Below are 23,256 nucleotides of genomic sequence, written 5' to 3'. Positions count from 1 at the left end.
TCTTCCTACCCCAAATCTGATAGCCACCTGGACTATGAAATTATGAAGGTTTAAAGGATTATGAAAGAAACTGTTGCAGAATCATGACTCTTGCTTAAAGGAACAGTTTTGGAACATGGAATAATTAAACTTGATCTTTGACTGCTTGTGTAATGGATTAAAAGGTCTCATATATGGTCAAAGCATTTTCCTTGCCCAGAGGCTTTTTGAAAGCCCAGGGCTCTTACAGTGCAAGACACAGAACTATTTCAGTTCTCTAGCACTTTCCCTGACTTAAGTAGCTTTAAATGAACTTTGCGCCCACAGGTCAGAATTTCTTAGGAGTGGCTAATGACATCTCTTGTTCTTAGCTAAAAGAAATAGAGGAAGGAAAGTCAACCCATTGCCCTCTCTTCTAGCCAAAGCTGGCTGATTTCTAAGCAGATAAAACATCTCTTCATTCAAAGCAGGTCAGTCTGGTTTAGCATCCTGCTGATAAATACTGTGGAGACAGGATGAAGGTGGGAGAAGGGCACTAAGCTTTATATACAGAAAAGCTGGCTGCTTTTTTGATCTTTCACTACTCCTCACTGTGTCATGGAAAGAGGCTTCTGATTTTTTTTTTTTTGAAGAACCATGTTTTAAAAAATAGGAAAGAAAAAAACAAATCAGTATTAACTAGACGCCAGGTGCCTTGCAGATGTGGAAACACAGCTGGGATTGCTGCCTCTTCTCACTCAATGGCATGTTGGACCGAATGGGTGCATGTTTCTAGGTTCCCCCCCTTCCCTTTTTCCTCTGTCTTTCAATTTAATTATATTGTGTGATTATTTTTTATCTGTTTTATCCTGTTTGTGTGGTGAGTTTTAAAGGGAGAAAAATGAACACAATCCTGAAGCTGAATCCTTGGTGTGTGTTTGGGATGAGGGAGGGAGCATGGAGAAAAGTCCTTCTTTAGAAAAAAAAAAAAAAAAAAACCCACACAAAAACTAAACGTGTAAAATCCTGTATCATTTATGAAATATGTATAAAAGAGCAATGTACTTCTGGAACAATAAATAACTATTCAATTTTTGAATTGGTGCTCTCGAATAACGTTATTTTCCCCAACTGAGAAGAGAATATTCAATGTGTGGCAGCTGTCTCCTGAGTTTCCTCCATTTTTTTTTTTTTGTTTAGGTTGTTTCTTCTTGACCTTACATCACTGAGGCCGTGGTGATGCAGATAATAGCTTTCCTGAAGAAGCTTGGGTGGAGATCTTGCTGCCGTGCCTAGCTGCGTAACACAGGGATCTCGGGAGCAGTTGAGGTGGTGAGGTAGAGATGTTTGGTCTAACAAAGATCTGCCTTTGTTTGGCCAGCATAGTAGCTCCATGTGGAGGCTGACAAAATCTGGAGACACGTGGCAGGTTGCAGGATAAGAGTATTCACGGGTGCTTAATGCCTAGCAACCTAAAAGCATACCACGTGGGATCAGTGTATTTCTATATTGAATTCAAGTTCTAATTTGGAAGAAAACTCGAGTTTTAAGCTTCTGTTACTTTCTGGGCCTTTGAGCAACCATGGTTTGATTTGTCATGATGACCTGTTGTTTGCTCATTAACTCTGGGAATCAGCAGACTGTATTTTGTCCTAACTTCATGGGATGTTAGGATGAGACATTTGGTGCCAGAAGAGTTGTTTGTTTTTTTTTTAATCATGTCCGCTGACTGTATTTAAGAAAAAAAAAAAAATCCATAACTGGCCAGTTTTAAAATCAGCCAATTTTCTCCTGTGTTTTTTAAAGTCAGGGAGGAGGGGCTGGAAGCTGTTAGTCGTTGCGACCTACCTTTAAATCACTGTTGAACTTTAGATTGGCAGTGCTGACAAACCCTCTTCCTCCGAGCAGCCCTTAGCCTGCTGCTGTGTTCGTATGAGCTGCTGTCGTCCCTAGGCAAATTTCTTGGAACGGTTGCATAAGTCGTCTTCCATTTTGGCATCCAGGAGAACTGAAGACTTTGACACCTAGCACCACAATCCTTATCTTGAAAGCAAGAAAATGGTGTGACAAAGTTGTTCCTGCACACTGCTTTCATGTTGTTCTAGAGAAGATGTGGGAAAAGGAGTAAAATAAGGTGTATACAGTTGTAGCCTGAAATACGGGCTGGCCGGTGGGTCCTGTTAGTCTGTACCCCTGGAAGATTGCTGTCTCGCTCCTCTCTACACCACCAGTGCATGTGTGGTCTCTGCTGGGGGTGGCTGACCTGCCACAAACCTCAAACTCGAATCTCGGTGCTTCTGCTTTTGTTGCCCTTGAATGCTAACATTGAAGGGAGGGGTGGTGTTTGTTCTCCTGATATACGCTGTGGTATATCAGCATCAACAAACTCTCTTGCAGTGGCTATTTCATGCCTAGGAGTTAGGCAGGTAACAGGGTCCTGTCCCCCTGGCAGCACTTTCAGAGCAGGCAGTGCTACCTGCATCTTAATGTAACACTGCATTCTTAACACCCTGCGAAGGACAAACAGCAGCGTGCACTGCAGTGTTCAGATGCTGCTTTGTCTACAAATTTTGCTTAATCTCTATTTCCTCTCTTTCTGTGAGGGAGCTTTCAAATAAACACATGCAAAGTTCAAAATTATCTGGAGAAACATATTAGGTTCCCTTTTTGCCATGTCTGCGAATCCATACCTTGCAGACCTCTCTAGGGGAGGTGTTCGTGACTCCTTTTTCCTGAAGAGCAAAGAAGAAACCCTTTTTCTTTTCCCCTGTAACCCTTCCTACCTTGGCAGGCAGTGATGGTGATCACCTTGCTGCAAATTCTTACACTGCCATGTTGGCTCTAAGAGGGTTTGCATGATGCTCTGAAGCTGCTCTTGGCTGTCAGGCCTTGGCACTATGTCAGCTGAGTGAAGCTGGCCAAGTTGCCCTGTCTTTCTCAGCCAGAGGAACGTTTCCTTTGATCTCTTGTGGAGTTGTAAATACAAACTGCTTTCCTCTGTGCAGCATTACATGACTTTATTTTCACATAGGAAGAACATTTTTAGATCTTAAGTATTTTTCTACCTATCCCAAGAGATTCCAATTACTCCCTTTCAAAAAAAAAATCAGGTTTATTTCTATACTGACATTAATAGTGGTGAAAAGTAAAATTCAGGAATGGAAATTAAACTTGCAGTATATCTAAGCCCTGAACTATGGGAGAAGCTGGTGTTTCACTGTGTCACTGTGGCTCTGTGAACTTGTAAAAGATGGGTCCTGCTCCTGTTTCTGCCACTGACTACAGTTTTGCAATTGTGGGTAAGCTGTCTATGCCCTAATTCCTCCATCTAGAAATGGAGGATCATGGAAAATACACTGGATTCTGTAGGACCCGTGGAAAAATGCTCTCAAAACACCCAAGTTCTGCATCAGAAGGCTCCACCAAGGGAAAGGAAATAACTGCTACTCTTCACTAGAAGTTACGTACTTGTCTGATTTTAATGGCATCTTGGTGTTTTACTTTTTCTTGTGTTGAGTTTGCTCATACTTCACCAAACTCAAGTTCGCTCCCTGGTCTCAACAGCCCTTCCCATTGGCCCCGTGTCCTGGGACAAGTTGTTTACGGCAACAAGGTCTATCTCTAAGTCCTTGACATTCACGCAATCCATCTCGGCAGCCTGTCAAGGCTCATTGTGAACATACATCCTCAAATCAACAGTAGACGGGGATCATGTCGTGTGTGTCAGGTTCTCCTCTCTCTCAGGGGCAGGAAGGGCTGATTAGCCCTTCCGCCTGCTCCTTCTCAGCTGGCTGCGGGGGCTACTCCTGCACCAAGAGTTCTTATTCACACACTTGTGTGTCGAGCGGTGGCTTTGACAAAGACAAGGCCAGCTTCAGCAAGCACCAAAGCATCTTTATTTGGTAGTCCATTACAAACGGTATGAAGCTTTCCAGCCTAGCCAATGCTTTGAAGAATTTCAGTTCCTTGTGTGAGGATGGTAAACTCCTCCAAATCTCTGGGAGGGGGAAGAAGTGTGGTTGCCACCTGCAAAATTAGCATCCTTTCTTGCAATAAGAATAGACGTACCCAGGCTTAGATAGCAGCAGGTTTAGAAGATCCCATCTCTTGTGTACTAAAATAAAATCACAGCCCTCTATTTTAACATTGCCTTCCCTATTCATGTCTGCTAACACATACTAATGACTGTTTTTAAGGAATGCTAACTTGATCCTGATGCTTCTTGTGTCTTGGGAAGTCAGGCTTGCTCATCTTTGGGACAGGGAAGTGGTGGTCAGGAACAACAGATTTGCCAGATCTGCCTAGAGAGTGCAGGCCCTACAGCATCTAGAGTTAATCCATTAGGATTGTATTCTCTCTCCCAGAGGGTCTGTTTGCAGGAAGATTTTTTTGTTTGCTTTTTTTTTTTTCCTCTTCCCCTCCTGGGAATAGTTACTCCAGCTCCCTGAGGCATAGATTTGTGGTGGCCTATTCTAATACAGCCTAGTATTGTTTATGGGGGAACTGGAGCTACGTATGTCACCCGAATAACTTGCAAAGCAAAGAGAAAGCGCTGATGGAAGAGTTGCCTCTGCTGGTGGTTCTTCCAGAAGACTGAGGTGGTCTTTGTCTTTCCTGTGGATCCCAAAAACGTTTAGAGGCAGCGCACTGACTCTCCTCCAGCTTTAGACTGTTTCTTTGAACTGAATGTTATGGTGATTTGGGAAAGCGTTATCTCTGGGAATGCTGGGGCATCTCCTGCTTGAATCCTTTTTGGAGAACTTGATGGGGCCTGCTTGGGACACCTTTGAGGCTCAAAACTGCCATGATGCAGTTCATTTCCCGATGTTAATTGTTAGTTGTCAGTCACATATAACTGTCAAAGCATTACTAGTGTCAGGCCTAATCTAACACCTATAAAGGTAAAAGCAGCTGGTAATGAAATGGTCCAGAGAAATACATGCACTTCTAACACAAATAGAAAATTCAATTCAAGCTTGTCAGTTTTATTTACACAGGTTCTTAAGTGTGACTCAACCTCTCAATGAAAATGGCAAAGTATAACTTTCTGTGGCTGCCGTATTATGCTCTGTTCAATTTTAGTTTCTCTTCTGGGAATTCACATAATCACGTTTTGAGGGTTATCTGCCTTGCTAGCTTTGCATAGTGAATTTGTTCTCCTTTCCTGTTGTTGAAAAAACTTTTCTGATACTACACAGCTGTCAGCACAATATAGGCACAAAGATTTTTTTTTTTTTTTTTTTTTTTTGTGGTGGTGGTGGGAGCAATGGCAGTCATTTATAAAGCTTCTTTTGTTCTTCCCTAGTCATTCACCACTGAAAAAAAAACCAAACCCTCTGCTGGGGTGGAGCAGAGCAGCATATTGCACTTCACTGCCAGGGGAGCACCCAGACAAAGAGAGGCCATTGAGAACTTTCTATAACGTACAGTCCCTACAAAGCGAGCAAATACCCAACTCTTTGTCTCACGCAAACTCAATATGAAAATAACATAGCTCATTTTTTCCTACCGGGGTTTGAAGCTAGCACATCAACCTTGACGCTATTCCTTATACCAGTCTGCTGCAGAAATGCAGGGTGCAAAGGAAACGGGGAAATGCCTATGCTGGCTTGTTTGTACAATTACTGGAGGCTTAGCTGTACTCTTTGCTGATGGAGAGCTTTCTGCCTGCAGGTGATTTTCAGGAGGAGAACTATGCCTGTAAGCCGGGAGGGACCAGTAGATGTATATATGTTAAAAAACAAAGTTAGCAGCTAGCAGGACGAGAGGGAAGATCCCTTTCTGCTTATTCATGTTGTCCTTGGTGTGTCTCTCTGCTAGTTGTGGCTCTTGGTTTACTTTAGTGGAGAACAGATTTCAGTGTGCTGCATCTCATCTACAGCCAGAGCACGTGATTATGACCTGCAACTCAACCTAGTTTGGTTTGAACTGGTAAGGCAGAGGTCCTTAATTACTCAGTTTTGTATGGAAGTTAATTCAGTACTGTTGGGTTTCTTGATTGTTGGGTTGGTTTTTTGGTGTTTGTTTTTTTTTTTTTTTTTTTTTTTTTTTTTTTAAGACAGAGATCATAAGACTACTGCAGAAAAATGTCTTTATTTGCCTTGTTTGATAGGCTCGCTGCAATAGGCGGGTTACGTGATCGGGAGTGGAATGGGTCTTTGTGTAGCGTAGGAACAGCTTATTTCCCTATGGGACAGCAGTCCTTCACTTTGACTGATGTTCCCATTGTAGCTCTGCTCCAAGCACTCATCTGCAATCTCTGCTCGGAAGGATCAGTTCTCCTCCTTTGGCCACTATTTCCTGCAGTTAAAGACTCTCTAGTTGGTGTTTTCTGCCGATGGGGAGACATGAAGTCGTATGACTTGTGGAAGGAGCAGAGATAACAGCAAGCACCCATCTGTTCTTCTTTTCCATCCCTTCGGGATGTCCGGGTGTCCCCTGGTTAGAATTCTTCTCCAGATAAGATAGTGGAGGTGTCACTGTGGGGCAGTCAGGCCAGAAAACAATAGCGGGTTGAGTCCTAAAAACAAGATTGATCAGTGAGTACATCTCTGTTGTCAATAAGGGGCAGAGCTGCTCTGTGGAGGTCAAGGCTGGAGCTGTACCCCACATCCCTTCAGCTTCTTCCTCTGATAAACTTCCAGGGGAGCTACCACACTTGCTCTTCAGAAAGCTTGGGGTCAGAAGCTGCATCGAGAAGGCGGCTGCAAGAGCCACAGCGTGCGCAAGGGCTTTCAAGCCTCTGTTACTTGAGTGGTAACTGCTCCTTGGCTGAGTGGGATGTTCCAGTACTTGTTTTTCTGTATCTGCTTCATCATCCAGTTGCAGCCAGTGTCTTCGATGGGTGAGTAAAGAGGCATTGCCTTCAAGCTTATTTCTGTTTGCCATCTCCAAGGTTCATACTGAGCCCTGGTATTCTTAGGTGAAAGACTGGAAGACACAAGAAATATCCTTTTTCTTTGAAGGTGATGTGAAATTCTTTCCAATTGGAAAGATCTTTCTGTCACAGAGCCTGAAGGCTCCCATATTGGGAGAATCTCTGCTGCCAAGACACTGTGGGATTTTCCTCTCCCTTTGGAGGAGAGGCTCGATGAGTAGATATTATGCTACCTTTTCACCCGCTTCTCTGACAAATGTTAACTGAATTTAGTGTCATAATGCAGTGCTGCTCATTTCATTGCTTAGCCGTGCCAGAGCGGAGACCTCTGGTTACACAATACTCGCCGGATTAATCATTCTGCAGAATGGTGGGCTTATGAATGCTTGCTAGAGCCTGATTTGTCATCCAATATATATGCTAGCATGTCAACTAGAGAACTAATGATATCATCAAGATTACAAATTGAAAAGCTTTACTTCATAGCTAATGTTTGTCAGGCTGAATTGCTCGGGCTATGCAAGGAAGTGTTGGGGAGGAAAAAAATTGAGCCAAGAAAAATGAAAAAGAGAGGGAGTGGGAGACAGTTATACGTCTTGTGCGAAACCCCCATGCTTTGGTTCTTTGGGGAGAAGAAATGAGAAGTTGATTGGTGGCTTCTGTATTTTTGTGGAGTTTTTTCTTAAAAACTCAAATTAGTTTTCAGTAAACCGTGCTGCCAAAGACTGCTTGGTGTCTGCAGGGAGGTTGGCTTGGAGCTGCCCTGGCAGTCTGAGGGTGGCGTGAGGGTCTGCGGTGATCAAAAGAGCACTGCCTGCTTTTTCTGCTGGTCTGCCTCCCCTCCGCTCCCTCCTGAAGCTCTCGGAGCAATGAAAGATGGGAGGGTGTGCTACCCTATTCCCCTGGCATGCCTTCTTCCAGCTCCCTCTGAGCCGCTGCCTGTTCATCTCAGTAAATTTTGTCTTTAAATTATCTCCTGCCTGTTTCGGAGACAATGTTGTCTCCCTGGATGAATGTGTTCAGAGTCGGTCTACGAAGGATATTTCATAAAGTTAATTATACTAGATGAAAGCTAATGAGAGTGTGTGTATTTTTGGTGCTGCCCAGCTGGGAAGCTGACGGGGCATTCCTCGCTTCACCTCACTGGGCTTTTAACACTGCAAAAACCTTTTCATCTTAGTCAGTGACTCACCCGAAGGCCATACCAAATCATCTTGTGGAAACCAAGTGAGTTATACCAAGGGAAGCCCGGAGGAAGCTCTTTTCAGCTGTGTGCAAAGGCAGGACCCACGTTTTCCCATCACAAGAAGTCAAGGAAGTTTTTGGAGGATGAGATTTAACAGTGCTGCTGCTGACTCTTCCCCCTCCGCTGCTCAGGGCTAGGGGCTGCCTGCAGAGGGAGTGAATCTGCTCCTCTGCGTATCTCGTGAATTATGGCACTAGAGATTCCCTTTGTAACCCAGACTTGTGCTCCCCGTGCCAGCGTGCAGCTCTGCAGCGCTATCCCGACTACAGCAGCTGCCCTTGCCTTTTATGCTGGATTTGAGGCCAACCAAAATGTGGAGGATGGTGTAAGGACGTTTGTCAAGAGAGATATTATATTTGCGAGAAGGTACAAGACAGCATGTCAGCAAGACAGGTATTTACAGAGGATCCAGCTAAATAAGGGTGACTTGAAGTCCATTTTCTGAAGTGTTTGTAGTTCCTACTTTAAAGTCAGTGAAGCGAATCAAAATAATGAACCAAGAAGGTTCGTTTGTGTCTGGAGCATTCTAATAGAAACAATATGTCTCCCCCCACCCAAATAGCATCATCCTATTGTTTAAACAAAACAGAGAGCGCAATTTAGAACTTAAAAAGAAATGTGGTGTGGAAAGTAGAGGGTATTCCAGTCTGAGATGTGTTTAATCAGAATGATTGGTTTTATTAGCCTAATTCTAGCAAATGGTAATCAATTTTCCTTACTCAAGACAGCATTAGCATTCATTTTGCTTGATAGGGAATAGGTAGTCACGGGTAAGTGGTGCTTAATCAGGTATTAAATATAAGAGAAAATGAAACCTCTGGACTTTTAGTGAGGAAGCTGCCAAATCAGGGTTAATTAGGAGAAGACTGAAAATGTAATGAACGCTTTGTTTCTTTTTTTTTTTCCTCCCTATGGTACTCTTATGTTTTAATTGTTTGTAGAAGGTTCATGAAGGCCTCTGAAAAGGGACATGCTCCTTGAGCACTGCATGAACAGACATGCATGTACCAGGAGCTCCATGTGTTTATATCTTGCCCTCGCAAACACTCACTTCACTCACAAACACCTGAGCTCCTGTGGAGGTCAGGAGGGTTTTGTGGGCTTGCAAGGAATGCATAAAGAGTTGAACATTTTGCTTCCCAGAAGCTCCTGGTTGAGACCTTCATGCTCTCTAGATGTTAAGTTAATAAATAAAAATATTTGGAGAAGCTGTTTCAGATGCAGGGAAGCAGCAACATCACACATAGCTACTGTCAATCGTAGGTTAGCATTTGGTGGGAAGGGAAGTGGGGACAGAGTCTCTGAAGGAGACCAGGTCACATCTAAGTCAATCTTTAGATACAAGGGGCTGCCACCTCAATCTTGCCCCACTGCAGAATTTTACAGAGTGCGTGGGTTTGAGTTGCATCTCTTTCAGCTCACCTTGGCGTTAGTGTACTGTAGGGGAGAGAGTGGAGAACAAAACCCCAGGTAACTGGAGCAGGGTAAGAGACCCTACCTCACCTCTCCAAGCATATGCTCTTGGTTAAAGACAGCCTATAGATCTAGAGACAGGCTATAGATCAACTGCATTGTGACCTGGGGTAGCAGTTCTTATGTTTAGCTATTTAAAATTTTACCCTGAAGTGAGTAGGAGCTGATAAATTAGGCTTAGAGATCCCTTAAAATTAGATAGGGGTCTAATAATTGAAATGGGATATTTTCTTTCTGTGCCCCTTAAACGTAGCATTCCTGTTTGCATATCTTGCAGTTCACGTTTTAACTGATGCTTTGCAAGGTGATCTCTGGCTTGTGGTTATGGCAACTCAACTGCGAGGGCTGACGTGGGCTATGGATGGATTTTGAGAGAGGCTGCATAACCTGTTTGAAGTCTGGTCCTCTTCTCTAAGGCACGTGGGAGAGTTACAGTGACTTCAGGAGGGACTTGCAGGTGGTCAGTTAGCACTTGACCAAAGGGTGGATGTCCTAGGCTTGATCCAGTGCTCCCAGAACATATTTCCTATGGCAAAATCACTCCCTGGACCACAGGTTTATTTATATTTTATTCCCCCCTCCCCCGTCATACTGTACAGCGGCTGAACAACAAGTCAGACTGTTGTATAATGTTGTAAGAGCTCTGTTAATTTACTTTATCTTCCAAGACATTTAAGCTGAGCTGTCAGAATTTTCCAAGGCAATTAGTTAGCTGGTATCACTGTTCCTCCCCGGGGATCTCTATCTATCACTATGATTCTGTTAAGTCAAAAATAGAAAAAGTTATTTGGTGTTCCTTGCAATTACCAGTCAACAACTTGATTTGATGTCTACCAGACGTTCTCTCTTGTCTCTTGCCGTGTGTCTCAGCCCTGGACCCCTGCTCTGCCTACATCAGCCTGAATGAACCCTGGAGGAACACGGATCATCAGATAAACGGTTCCCACGGCCAGCCAACGTGCGACAGTCAGATCAACGGGGAGTGGTACCGCTTCACTGGCATGGCTGGCGATGCTATGCCTACCTTCTGCATCCCGGAGAACCACTGCGGCACCCATGCGCCCATTTGGCTGAACGGCAGCCACCCGCGAGAGTCGGATGGCATCGTCCCGCGCCAAGCCTGTGCCAGCTTCAATGGGAACTGCTGCCTTTGGAATACCACGATTGACGTCAAGGCGTGTCCGGGCGGGTACTACGTGTATCACTTAAGCAAGCCTAGCGTTTGTTTCCATGCATACTGTGGACGTAAGTAACTGCCGAGATTGCTTTTCTGAAACCCTTTCATCCCCGTGACATGGGAGAGGTAGCGAGCATCCATATACCTGGGAGGGGTGGTGACTGGTTTCTGGCTTTCTCACCCAGAAATGTGTCGGGTGATGCAGTGCAGATGGTGGCCTGTCTATAAGAGATCGATTAGACTGTTTCATCTCTGTGAATTCTAGCCTGTGTTCAGCTAGCGGAAATCTTCTGTAGCTGACCTGTCTGCGGTGATTTAATGCTCTCTTGGGCCCTGTGGTTTGTCTTGGCATGCTACAGAAGCCAAAATTTGCATCTTTGACTTACAGTAATTAAACCAGATTGTTTCTCTTCAGCTTTCCTAATGTAGGCTAGGTCTGTAACTGATGGACTAGACGTAGGGCGTGAAGCTGAAGGTAAAAATGCAGTATTTTAGGTGCACGCTCAGTGGTTTGTGCTAACAAATTCTTGTTGTGCTGTAGATTTTTATGACATCTGTGATGTGGTGGATTGCCAGGGCTCCTGCCTGGACACCAGTGACTGCACGTGTTCTCTGGGGACAACGCTAGGACCTGATGGACAGACATGCCTTGGTAAGGGTGGAAATAACTTGTGTCAGTTACCAATGCTTTCTTTCCCCTCTGTTTTGTAGCTCTCATCTCACTCCATTGTCTCACAAAGCAGTATAAAACAGGAAAAGTATTCTGGGAGGAGTTTTTCCCCCGTGCTGCCTAGAACGGGTCTTTGATTCTGCACATGGTTCCTCAGGGTGAGATACGACATCCCACGACTGAGTGCATTCTGGTGCTGCTGGAGCTAGGCGTGTACAGAAGCTAGCCTTGCTTTCCGCATGGTCCAGCCGCTGAAGGCAGCAGCTTCGCTGTCAGTAGCAGAGTCTCTTTGCAAGATCACGGTACAGACTCATTGGTATTCAGGAACGGCTCTGCAGCCTGTCATTTGAGATTTTCTCTCACCCGCTCTGTTGAATGCCTCTTTCCTCCAAGAAAAGTTTTGCTGGCTGGTGTAGGGCTACACGCTAAGCTTCCCATACTTACTGCCACTGTGGGGCATTGTCCAGGGCCTGGGGTTTGAGGAGAGCAGGTCACAGCCCAGCCCGAGTGGTTCTAGGCAGCATGGCAAGGTGGTAGTCAGGGGGCTGGCACTTGGTGACTGCGCTGGCAGGGACTAATATAGCCGGGAGGGAGGTGGAGGGCTGTGAGAGCAGAGCTGGGAGTGTGGGCTTCAGGGATTTGTGAGGGAATGCCCGTGAACCCCTGAGGTGAGGACGGCTGTGGTTGTGTGTGGTGCTGGGAGGAGAGCACCTGGGCTGCGAGGTCTTCGGAAGAAAATGCTCTGCGGGGCAATGCAAGGAGCTGGGAAGGGGTGGCTGTTGGGGAGCTGCAGAGCTACACCAATGGGTAGGAAGAGGTGGCGTGGAGGGAGGAAGGGGTACTGGTGTTTGGGGGAAGTGGAATCTCATCTTTGTCTTTGAGGCTTGATGTGATGGAGAAGTTGAGAGCTGAGTTGGCCTGGCAGGCTGCGTGGCAGATGAGTTTCTTCCATACGGACTATAGCTGACCAAGGTGGCGTGGGTGGTTTCTTTCTTCATGTCTGCGGGCATCAGGGTAGGGGCCACGGTTGTTAGAACCTGTGGAGAGGGCAGCCTAGCCCTGCTGCAGATTTACCCTTCTGATGTTGATTTTATACTTGCTCACACCGATTCTACAGAATGGTTTTGCTAAAGCTGCTCCGCATCCCTGCAGCTGAGTGGCTGACTTAGCGCTCTCAGCTAATTAAAAGCATCTATTGGCTGCTTCTCTGCAAGACTTCTGGGCACAGAAGTGCCCTCGACAAGCACCAGCACTCAATAAATGTGCGGCAGGCTCACTGGAAAGGATTTCCTGCAGCAGGGAAGCGTGCTGGAGTCCTGAGCCTGACTGCCTGTGCCGGAGCTGCCTTCATCCCCCCCCCGGCCAGGCTGGGCAGGAATTGTGCACTGCTGCTTCTCTTCATGATAAGCAGATGGCACAACCCCTCAGCTGTAATAATCATGGTGGTTTACCTGCCTGCAGCCTCTCTTGTTGTACGGCTCACTCATCTTTCTAACGACTTGCTGTTGTGCTGAGTAATTGCGCGATCACGTATGTGAGAGCGACCGTGCCAGCCTTCCAGAGAAACCAAACAAATCTGGATTAGCCTTTCCTATATGGAGAATACTCTTCCTTTCCCAGCTCATCCTAAGAGGGGGGCTGAAGATGCTGCGGTAATGCTAAGCAGCATTGTCTGCGAACCTCCCTCTGCTAGGCTGACTTCAGTACACTCTATGATTTGAATCCCAAAGCAGAACTGCTGATCCTAAGTTATATTTTCATTTTCAGAGTTACTTAGGGGTTAGATTAGGCCTGCTTTCTATCAGCTTTCTATCATGGACCCACCAACTCAGTGCATTGCCTTTGACCTCTTGAATACCGGGATCCGTGTTGGACTAAGCCATGATTAAGATCAGTTCAGCACTCTCCCAACCCACTCAAGAAAACCAGTCTGTGTCCCAAAAGTGCTGGTTGTCACTGGTGCAGAAGAGCAGAGGCAGATCTGCTGTGTGTTGTAGAACTTGGAGGCCTGGCAAGGTGTATTGCTGGGTACAGCTCTTCACCAAGCCAAGCTCCAGGACCTTCTAACAGCATCTCCAATGCCTTTGCCATTAGCCCTTTCCCTCTTCACCCTCTGTTTTTAAGCAGCTTTAGTTTTATTGTTAGAAGGGAAAGTGTGGAGCTTGCTGCGTGTGTGAAAAGGGAAATGTCTGTGTGTGTCTCCTGGACGTGCTTCCTGCCTCCCAAAGAGGCTACCAGCCATTTCTTTGGCTAAAAATACTCAATTCATGTCGCTCGTAGGAGACACCACCACCAGCTGCAAGCTGCGGGTACTACGTATGTGTGGGACCACTTATACCTAAGAGAGCTCATCTCTGACCTGTCTCTTAAAATGGTATTTTTCTTTTTTTTTTTTTGGTTTTAGGCTTCTGACATCTAGTAAGTGATAACTTCTCAGCTGTTTTGGTAAAATCCCATGTGAACCTTGATTGATAACCTCAGCATTCTGGCCTGCCTAAGAGAAATCGTTAGTTTTGTGGCTCAGCAATAGCAGGGACTGTTTCCTCCTCTCTATTTGATTCACGTTTTGTGCACAGAAGAATGAGAATCTTGGCGAACAAAGTCCCTTTCCAAAAAAAAAAAAAAAAGAAAAAAAGCAGACAGACATAGAGGGACTTTAAAATGGAGTTTTCAGAGCTTTACCGAGAGATTCAAAAGCATATGTTGTGCTTTTTCCTCAATAAAGACCCTTAGCACCTTGGAGGGCTCTAATCTAGAGCTGAATGCAGCCAGCTTGGAAACTTGACACGGGTACTATTTGTGTAGGTGAATTGCTTTAGGTTCTAAAAACTCAGTCCAGGCCTATTACCAAGTTATTCTGCAACCTTTATCCAGTCTGCTCCGGAAAGTGTGGGATGCCAGCTCAGGCACTCCTCTTTCTTCTGAGCTGGACACGTAGGAGCCACGGCTCTGGAGGGGGCTGCGGAGGAGCAGAGCGGGAAGGGGCCTCGTGGGGCAACGAGGAGCCAAGTCCTCAGGGAGAGTAGCTCAGAACCAAGCTCTTTGTCTCATCTTTGGAGCGGAGTGTCTGAGCAGCTAATGGTTGGGGTGGCCTGTGTGGCACCAGTGCCTGCTTCGCTCTTGCCATGGTGAGCTGACATTTCTGCTCTGCAAGAATTGCCGGGAGAGGGAGCGGCCAGAGCTGGGGCAAGAAGCCGAAACGATGACATTTCTCATAACGTGACTTTTCTTGGGAAAGTTTCATGGGGTTCATTAAAATGTTTTGGTTTGATTTCAGGTTTATTTATATACTTACAGTTGTTTTTCATTCTTGTGTCTTTATTTTGAAATAAGAGTTGAATCCTTTACCGCTGCTGTAGGATAGTTGGCCAAGTGTAGCAGTAACAGGTGGGATATAAAAATAGATAGGGTTTATTTTTGACTGATTCTGGTATTCACCTAGTTTTACCATGCAGTGAAGTCACGTTAACTTCATTTTAATGTCTTTGTGAGTGGAGTGTGAAATAGTTTAGGATGAGAAGATGAATGAAAACATGAACTTCCTCAGTGTATGCAACCGGTTTGGAAGTTTCCCAGTGGGACCGTGTCCATCTTTACTCTGAAATGTGTGTATGCTGTCTTTCCCCTCAGGTCTGCTTTGCTCCCGAATTAGACACAGCACGGCAAAACACTGTGCTGCCATCAGTAGCTACTGATCTTCAGCATTTAGTGGGATTACTCGTCTGTTGCCCTGATCCAGGTCACGAGGAGGGGAAAGCCAGTCCGTGGCCTGACCAGCACTCCCACCTAGCAGCCCCTTTTTGCTAGCTGTGTGTTTACTGGGAGGCAAGTTCTGACTATGTGGGGGTTTTTTGCAGATGAAAATGAATGCGAGCAGAACAACGGAGGCTGCAGCGAGTTTTGTGTTAACCTGAAGAACTCCTACCGCTGTGAGTGCGGGATCGGGCGCACGCTGGGAACCGACGGGAAAACCTGTGAAGGTGAGGTGTCAGCTATCACAGCCTGCTGGAAAGGATATAAATCATTCCCCTTCCCTTGCAGCACTAGTTCTCTCTTGGCTCCTTGCAGCTGGGATTAAATGTCACTCGTATCACTTCTGTGCTTGCCAGTGGGGTTGTTACTGAAATACCCTTCTAATCAAGCAGAGAGGAGGCTCCTTGTTCTCCCTGACATGTTCATTTCTGTTAGGATTTGCTTGTATTTATCTCCGTGGGGGGAGAGGCAGCAGTGGATCTGGAAGATTGGTTGTCCAGACAGAACTAGTTATTGCTGGAGATGCTGGGATTTGCCTCTGGAGATTTGTACGATAGCTGTGCAGGGGCAGATTGAGCACAGCTAGCGTTAGGTATGGGGCAATGTCATGACATTAGACTAGAATATGAGCATCGCTTAGCCTCCCAGAATGGAGATTGAGGAGAGGGGCTGCCGGTCTGTAAACAGAAGCTAGGTTTGAGATTTGGGCTGCATTTTGACTGTTTGCTTTTTCTAAGTAGTTAGTTGTGGGCTCTGCTGTGTGCAGCTGCTACAGTTGCTTCCCAGCGGTGGCACAGCCAGGTTGAAAACCCTTGATGAGTTTAAACTGGTAGCTTAGCAGGGGCTTAAATATGAAATTACAGGTTTGATCTGTTGTTACTAACAATATACAAACATCTTCGAGCAGAAATATGAAAACGCAGCAAAAATTGACTTGTGCCTGATGTTTTCTGTGGTCAGCTGTGAAGAGCACCGTGGCCCCTCGCAGGCAAAGCTGCTGTGTTGTATGTTCACAGGTACTGTGGGGCCTCAGACAAGAGTAATAGCTACAGACGCGCCTCGCTTTTGAGCTACGTGATTGCCAGAACTGAATACATGTGCAGCCTGTGTGCAACCTTACCTTAGCTGCTATGTGGTAGACATCTGTGGTGCAGGGAGAGAGGGATTGCTATTGTGTTTTTGGGCTGGACTCCACCATTCTTTATGGTTCGCTGACAGATTGGCTCCAAGCTGCAGTTTTTGTCCCTGTTTTCCCCCTCTGTGATACCAAAGCACGTTTCATCTGACTTGTGTGAAAATCTCCTCTCAGAGCTCTGTTAATAAAACATCACTCATCCAGACAATGACACTTCCCTGGGGAAAGCTGCTGTGCAGAGTGCTCCTCAAGTACTTGTTAAGTTGCGTGGGGCCAAAAGCGATCCATGGGCTTTGTCCCTTCCATACCCAGCATCGAGCTGGTGTGTTGTCACTTAAACCAGCTCTGCTACATGGCAGTTTTTATTCCTGAGCACTGCACTCTTCTGACAGGGCTGCTAAGCACCTCGTCTACCTGTCTTTTGAATACCTACAGGGATGGGAAATCCACCACTTCCCTGGGCAGCCCGTTCCAATGCTTAACAGCCCTTTTGGTGAAAAAATTTTTCCCAATGTCCAACCTAACCCTGCCCTGGCACAACTTGAGGCTGTTTCCCCTTGTCCCATCGCCCGTTACCTGGGAGAAGAGAATAGTCTGTGCTTGGAAACTTGTTTGTTTCTGCTGTTCCTGAAGCTGGATTTTAGGGCCTTTGATATATCATTTAATTTCCCCTTCTGTAAGAAGGATGGTGCTTTTCATGAGTTTAACACTGCTGCTGGGGATTTTACAGTCTTGTTAGTGTGTTTTATTTCTAAAGATGTGCCCCCGGCTTTGTGCGCCATTAGAGTATGTGATTTACTTGTGAGCCACCTCATAGCTATTGCTAAAAAGAACAAATGCAAGAGATTTAGCTTGTTTACATGAGCTGGTGAGCCTGAGCAAGGTTAAGAGCATCTCAAAATTTCCCTTACAGTGCTTTACCCATTACTTTGACTCCCGTGGAGCATTCAGGCTGTTGTTTTCCATGCAATGAGTAAGGTTGAGTATGGGATTTCCATTCTTTTCTTTACATTCCAGTGAAAACCACACTGTTATTTCTGATGTCTGGCTTAGGGAGAAATATTTTTTATTTATGTTTTGTTTATATTATATGTATCATTGTTTTACTGAGAACATCTAGTGGCATTCAACCCAAAGGGTTAAAAAATTAAGCAGTGATGGTTGGTTTTGTTTGTTGTTTTTTTTTTAACAATCGTGATACTCTGTTACTTTCTTTATAATAGAAACCCAACAACAACTGGAAATGGCCTTACTTACCTTAGATTTTCAAATCTTCAGATTGTATTTGGGTGACCTTTTGGGCTCTTTTCTGCGGCTGTAGTGGCTAGGAATACATTTTACATGAAAACTCAGATCCTCAGAGAATTGCCTCACCTGAACAGAAGAGATGTAAGAAAAGACATGACAGATGCCCTCTCTCCTCTGTACTTTACAACGGGGGAAAATTAGGAGAGGAATTGCCCTTACACTGTGAGCTTGTGTCGTTCTGTCCCTGTGATAACGCATCTCAGGGTAGCCAACCTCTAAGCCTAAAACTTGCAAACTAACAAAATTCCTGCTAAACAAATTCCTACAACAGAGTTTCATCCTCAGCCTTCAAAGAAGGGGATGCAGGAATCCAGTACGGCCACCTCCCCCACAGCTGGGAAACCCACAGGCAAAGAGCGCATCATCTTCTCTTTGGTGTTCCCTGGTGGGAATAGGAGCTGGCTACCTGTGAGTCTGTCCTCCCCAAGACACCTCCTCTGCACATCTCAGGGCTTTAATTTGGTGATGACTAAGGGAGTGAGTACACTTCCACATGGTAGATGTTTTAAGAGGATTTTCCTCCCACCTTTTTGAAGTAAAATCAACATAAAAATTTAGCGTAAAGATGATGTCTCAGAAGTTAGAGAAGGCCAAGCTGAAGATTGCCTATTCAGCCTTCTTATGTATGCCAGTTCTAGTACATGATTTAATTTTGTAAGCTTTTTTCCTTGTTAACGTCATGGTGAAATGACAAACACAGGAGATTGTACAATTAAAAATAGGTTTCCTCTGCATTTTCTTGGAAGCAAGCTCTCACTGTGCTGTTGCCTTTGAGCTCTGTGTTGGGTCTACTGTTCATTAGTCAGCCAGGAGTATATGCTGGGGCCTGCGTGGCTGCCACGCGGCTGCCTGAGGAGCAGGGCATGCTGATTTTCCTTTCCTTTGCAGAAATCGAAGGCTGTCACAATAACAATGGAGGCTGCAGCCATACCTGTATTGAAGTGGAAGACACGTACCAATGCGAATGTCCGAGAGGACTTGTTCTGTCAGAAGACAACCACACTTGCCAAGGTAGGTCAACAAAATCCCTGACAGCCCCTGCCCCCGGAAGCCAAAAGTATGTCTGGAGGAACTTTTCTTCTTGTTTGTGTTGTGTTCTCTCAGTCTGTCCTTTCCAGTTTGGTTAATGGAGCTTTGCCATTAGTGACAGATCATAGGAAACTGAGAGCCAGGAGACAGTGCTCTTTTTACCAGGCAGGAGAACAGAGACACAGGACCCAGAAGGGTGCATCTTGTATCGCAAGGCGGTTTTGGCAGTGTTCACTTACAGTTAAGATTGCTTAACATCTCCCGTTATATTGCTCTGCTTCAGCTGTGTATGCCTTTGACAAATTTATGCTGTTAGAACTGAAATTTTCCATGCTTCAAACTGGGCTTTTAAAATTTCAACTAAATTGGTTCAGTCCCTTCCAAGAATGGGGTGAAAGAGAAAGGCCTTTTCTGGCCCCAAATATCTCGGCAGCCATTCCAGTAAGCATTCCTATGTCTTGAAGCAGGGCAGTCATTCTGATACTAGGTGTTTCTGCTGTCCCTTGGAAAAGTGCCCAAGATAGCATCTGAAAATTGACTGCTGCTTCTGCTGCACAGAGGCAAGGGCAATGTTATCCTTGGAAGACCTTCCATTGGAACTCCATTCCTGTGTGCAGGGAGTCCTTCTTGCCAACTCACTTGCACCTATATCATGCACACGGAATAAAAACATTCCCTGGTTTGGGTTGCAAGATCTGAGCCAGATTCCCCCTGCAAATACAACCAGGCTCCCAGGGATCACTTCAGCTCTGTAGCAGTGAGTGCAGGGAGCGGAGGATCAGGGAGAAGTTCCTGAGGGCTTTGAGAGTTAAGCAGAGCGTTCGTAGCTTGTCATGCAATGACTTCTTAACAATCCAGGTCTTGCACCCAAGAATCTTCTGGTCCTCATAATCCCACAGCCATCTGAGCCCCTGCAGTGCTGAAAGCATCATGCAGCCTGTGTCTTACAGAGAAGTTGTCTACTATGATCTGCTGCTGAAGGGACATGCAGTCAAAACTGCGTCTTGAGGAGAGCTGTGTGGGCATGCAAAAGGCAGAAGCAGTCCTCTCTGGTAAGCCTCATCTGACTTGCCTGGCTGCTTCTCAGACCTGTCAGGCTCAGCACAAAGCTTGAGAAAGCACGGTACTGCCCTGGTAGAGACAGACCTCGTAGCTCTCCGCTTGTGTTGTGCCATGGTGAGCCCACGAAGAACCTGTGTGGTTGCTTTCAGACATTTCCATGGGAATTTGCTAATGGGCTGGACTTGGGCCATAGCCAGAGCAGGAGCTAAAATGCAATAAAAGCAGGTCTGTCCTGTGCTTATTGCTTGGGCTTTAGATAATACCGATGAGCTGGTGTTACCCGGTGTGCTCAGAATCTCCTGTAGGCTGATGTGTTACAAAGTGCCCAGACATCAGTTAGAGGAACAGATCCAAACTTTGTGGTGGCCAACAGGGCAGGTATATCTCAGAGAGGAACTTGGAATGGTTCTACTTGACAAAATTTCTGCTTTTTAAGCTTTTTAGAAATGCCGGGCACTGTTTTCAGGGATGAGCGCTGCACACTTGGGATTCAGTGGTGCTTACTGCTCCAGCAGAGCCACGTGGGGAGAAGGAGATGGGGATTTCCAAGAGCTGTGATTATACTTACTGGTTGAAGGTCTGATTGATGGATGAAGGCCAGAAAAGAGCAATGTTCTTCACTCCTGGCTCCCCGAGGCAACCCCAGCAGGGTTAGAAGGCCGTGCATTTCCCAGCCAGTGTTTCTCCTTCTTCTGAGGCTGCTAATGAGAGCAGCAGCACTGCCGGGTGCCAAGCCGGGGCTTGGGATACGGCATCTCATAAAGCAAGATAGCTGCTTCTTTTGCATTTCATGAATTTATGGCCCCAAGCAGTGATCTGCAATTTTGAGCAGATATGACACAATATATTCGGAACTGTACCACACAATTTTTTATGGCATCTAATCAGGTTTATAGTGGTACAATTAACGGTGCAGGGAGGCACCGTTGCCTGAAGCAATTGGTTCTGCAGCCTATCAACCCTCCCCTGCACCATCTTTGCATTCAGAACAAACATTAATAATCTTCCACAGAAATCACAGCCTTGGCTACAGTTTTCCCAGAAAGATACCAGGCAACAAAATGCTTGGAATTTTGCAGACCATCGTAGTACCCCACCTCTTTCTGCAGTGTGGTGGTGAAATGCTTTTCTCCCCTCTCCCGTGCCTCACACCTTGTGTGCAGCTACGCAGGGTACCATGGTGTAGTCTATTTGTGTTTGTAGCAGGGGTTCAGGGGCCCCCAGCACCACAGAGCCTGTTCTACTGAGCAGTCTGTGCAAAAAGATAACCCCTGCTCCAAGCAGCTGTACTTTGAAAGGCCAAGGAAGAAGCCACAGGCTGGACAAGGAACATGGTGCCAACAATAGCAGACAGCAAAATGAGCATTGGACTTGGCACCGAAGCTTCCTACCAGGGTCAGGGTACTCTCAGGCATTGGTGCAAAGCAGTTTAAAGTGGTAACGAGGAGGCTTTCCCAGTACTTACAGGTTGCTCTGCGGTGTACGAGGGTGAAGAACCAAAAACGTTTGACTGGCAAAGGCTGGGTGAGGCTCTCGGGAGCCTCGCTGGCGGGGGTGAGCCCAGGGCAGGGATGCAAGAGGTGGGTGCTGAGAGCAAGTCAGGAGGGTGCAGCTCTCTGAACGGATGCAAGAAGTTGTGACTAAAAAAGGATTCCTTGGCACCCAGGATAACTCATTTCTGCTGGATATCTCGGTCCTGGCCGTGGGGAATCATCACGTGCCCTGGAATATCTTGTTTGCATATAGTCACGGCTACCTTGCCAGGTCCTTTTCGGCTCCCCCTATGCTGCTGTTGCGCAGCCTGTCTTGGGGGAATCGGGCCTGCTCCGAGCTGAATCACGCTGAGGCAGGCAGTCTCTCTGCTTGCCAGCACCACTGGTAAATTGGTAGAACTGAAACGCTGTTCTCAGTGTTGATTACTCTTCTGCGTACAGATGTCCAGAGTGGTATGAGTTACCTTCCCAGTTACTCTGAGGTGGTTAGTATAAGGAGTTTCCCAGAGCGTTTTCCCAAATAGCAATGAATCAAAAATGGATCTGCTCACCGGTTTCATTCACTTGTTTCTGTGCCCACAGACAAGTCCTGCAGTGCCAGAGCAGAGGTTTAAGTGGTGTCTCCTCTTTCTTCCCCTTGCTGCCAATCTAAGACGTTTAGAAACAGGGATAGCCTGAATGAAATTGGGTCTGAATTTCGGAGGATCGCAGTTGGGACCCAAACTCTCTTGCCCTGAAGTACACCTTTATAAAAGCATTACATTTTCTTATTCATCAAGGAGTCATTAGGACAGTGAAGCTTTAAATCCAAATTGAGCCAGTCAGTTCTGGATATTCATCTCTGCATTGCACTGGGTTCTCAAAGCCCCTTGGCTCCTCGTGAGCTTTGCTATTTGACATCCTGTGTTATTCCCACTTGCCTTCTATTGCAGGTGGAGGAAAAGTTAAGGTAATTCTTAGTTCGTTAATTTTCTGTTCTAACCCAGCAATGTCATTATGAGAGCGCCTTGCTTTGGGCACGCTGCATACATTTTAGCATATCACCTTGAAAAGATCATCTTTTAATAAAAAGTACTCCCTGCAGGTACACAGTAGCTGTTACAAATACCTTAGCTGGGACATGAGAATCTCTTTAAGGGGGGCAAAAGACTCGTTTTAGCAGTGTGCCTTGTATCCAAGATCCAGAATCCTGGATTATATCATTAACTTGATCGAAACTATATGAATGTCAAGGATTGGGACTGTAATTAATTTTAATAGAAAGCTTGGGGAACTAGTATATTTGCAACAAATTTTGTCATGATGTTAAAATATGATAAATGGAAATTCTGGAGGGGCTTTGTTTTTCTGGCTGAGACCAGAATATATGCACCAGTATACTTGTCCTGTATCTAACTGAATAGATATGTATACACTCAAGGTGTGTGTGTGTGTGTATATATATCTCTCAATTACTTTTTTATTGAAGATTATTTCTTCTTTTTTCCTTTTTCATTTTGTCCAATCTCTGTTTTTTCTCCACTTCTTATGTAATGGAATTTTAATTAAAAAAAGTTCACTTGGAGATCCATATTAAAATTCAAAGGTTGGAGGGAGGTGGAATGAGTGAGCTAATCGGATTTGTTTGTCAGAGCTGGGTTTATTGCTTATAAAGATATTATTATGGCATTTTGAGGTGCTTCCATTTTAGCTGGGCTTCTATATGGAATTACTCTGCCTTGTTTTGACATGTTCTGGGTTTGATGTAAAACCTGATAAAAAATGGCTTTGCCTGCGGTGCTGTGAATTTGATATCCGTATCTGGGAAAGGCTCTTCCCAGGATGTACCAGTGCAAGAGATATCTATCAAACCTGTGCTGAGTATTAAGTACAGCTGGAAATACCGCATAGCTAAGTTTCTGCTGCAAGCATAGCGGTCGTCTGCGGCGTCTTTTGTGGTGTTGCTGTGCCAGGAGAATTCGGGGCAGCGGTAGCTCAGGAGGTTTGGGTTGTGTAGATGGGAATGTAGGATAGGTGGTTGGGTTACAATGGTTAGACGGTATCATAAATGTAGTATATGAATGATTGCCCTTTCT

General features: G+C 45.6%; 1 protein-coding gene across 7 annotated transcripts in view; it reads left to right on the top strand.

Annotated features, from left to right (window-relative positions):
- Positions 1-23,256, top strand: part of OIT3 (oncoprotein induced transcript 3) — a 31,313-nt gene that overhangs the window by 337 nt on the left and 7,720 nt on the right. Inside the window, exons 2-7 of one of the 7 annotated variants that reach the window (XM_035896652.1) lie at positions 1,159-1,295; positions 6,603-6,802; positions 10,425-10,799; positions 11,273-11,383; positions 15,259-15,381; positions 18,486-18,608. In XM_035896652.1, coding sequence (XP_035752545.1) covers positions 6,739-6,802; positions 10,425-10,799; positions 11,273-11,383; positions 15,259-15,381; positions 18,486-18,608 — 796 coding nt within the window. In that variant the 5' untranslated portion in view covers positions 1,159-1,295; positions 6,603-6,738. Of the gene's footprint in view, positions 1-1,158; positions 6,803-9,831; positions 10,800-11,272; positions 11,384-15,258; positions 15,382-18,485; positions 18,609-23,256 lie in introns of those variants that run through there. The other 6 variants (XM_035896651.1, XM_035896650.1, XM_035896649.1 and 3 more) reach the window with 6 other exon arrangements.

The sequence above is a fragment of the Egretta garzetta genome, unplaced genomic scaffold (genome assembly GCF_000687185.1).
Source record: "Egretta garzetta isolate BGI_Z169 unplaced genomic scaffold, ASM68718v1 scaffold536, whole genome shotgun sequence".
Taxonomy (NCBI): Eukaryota; Metazoa; Chordata; class Aves; order Pelecaniformes; family Ardeidae; genus Egretta; species Egretta garzetta.
The sequence above is the reverse complement of the archived record's forward strand: the minus strand, read 5'-3'. Positions and strand labels throughout refer to the sequence as shown.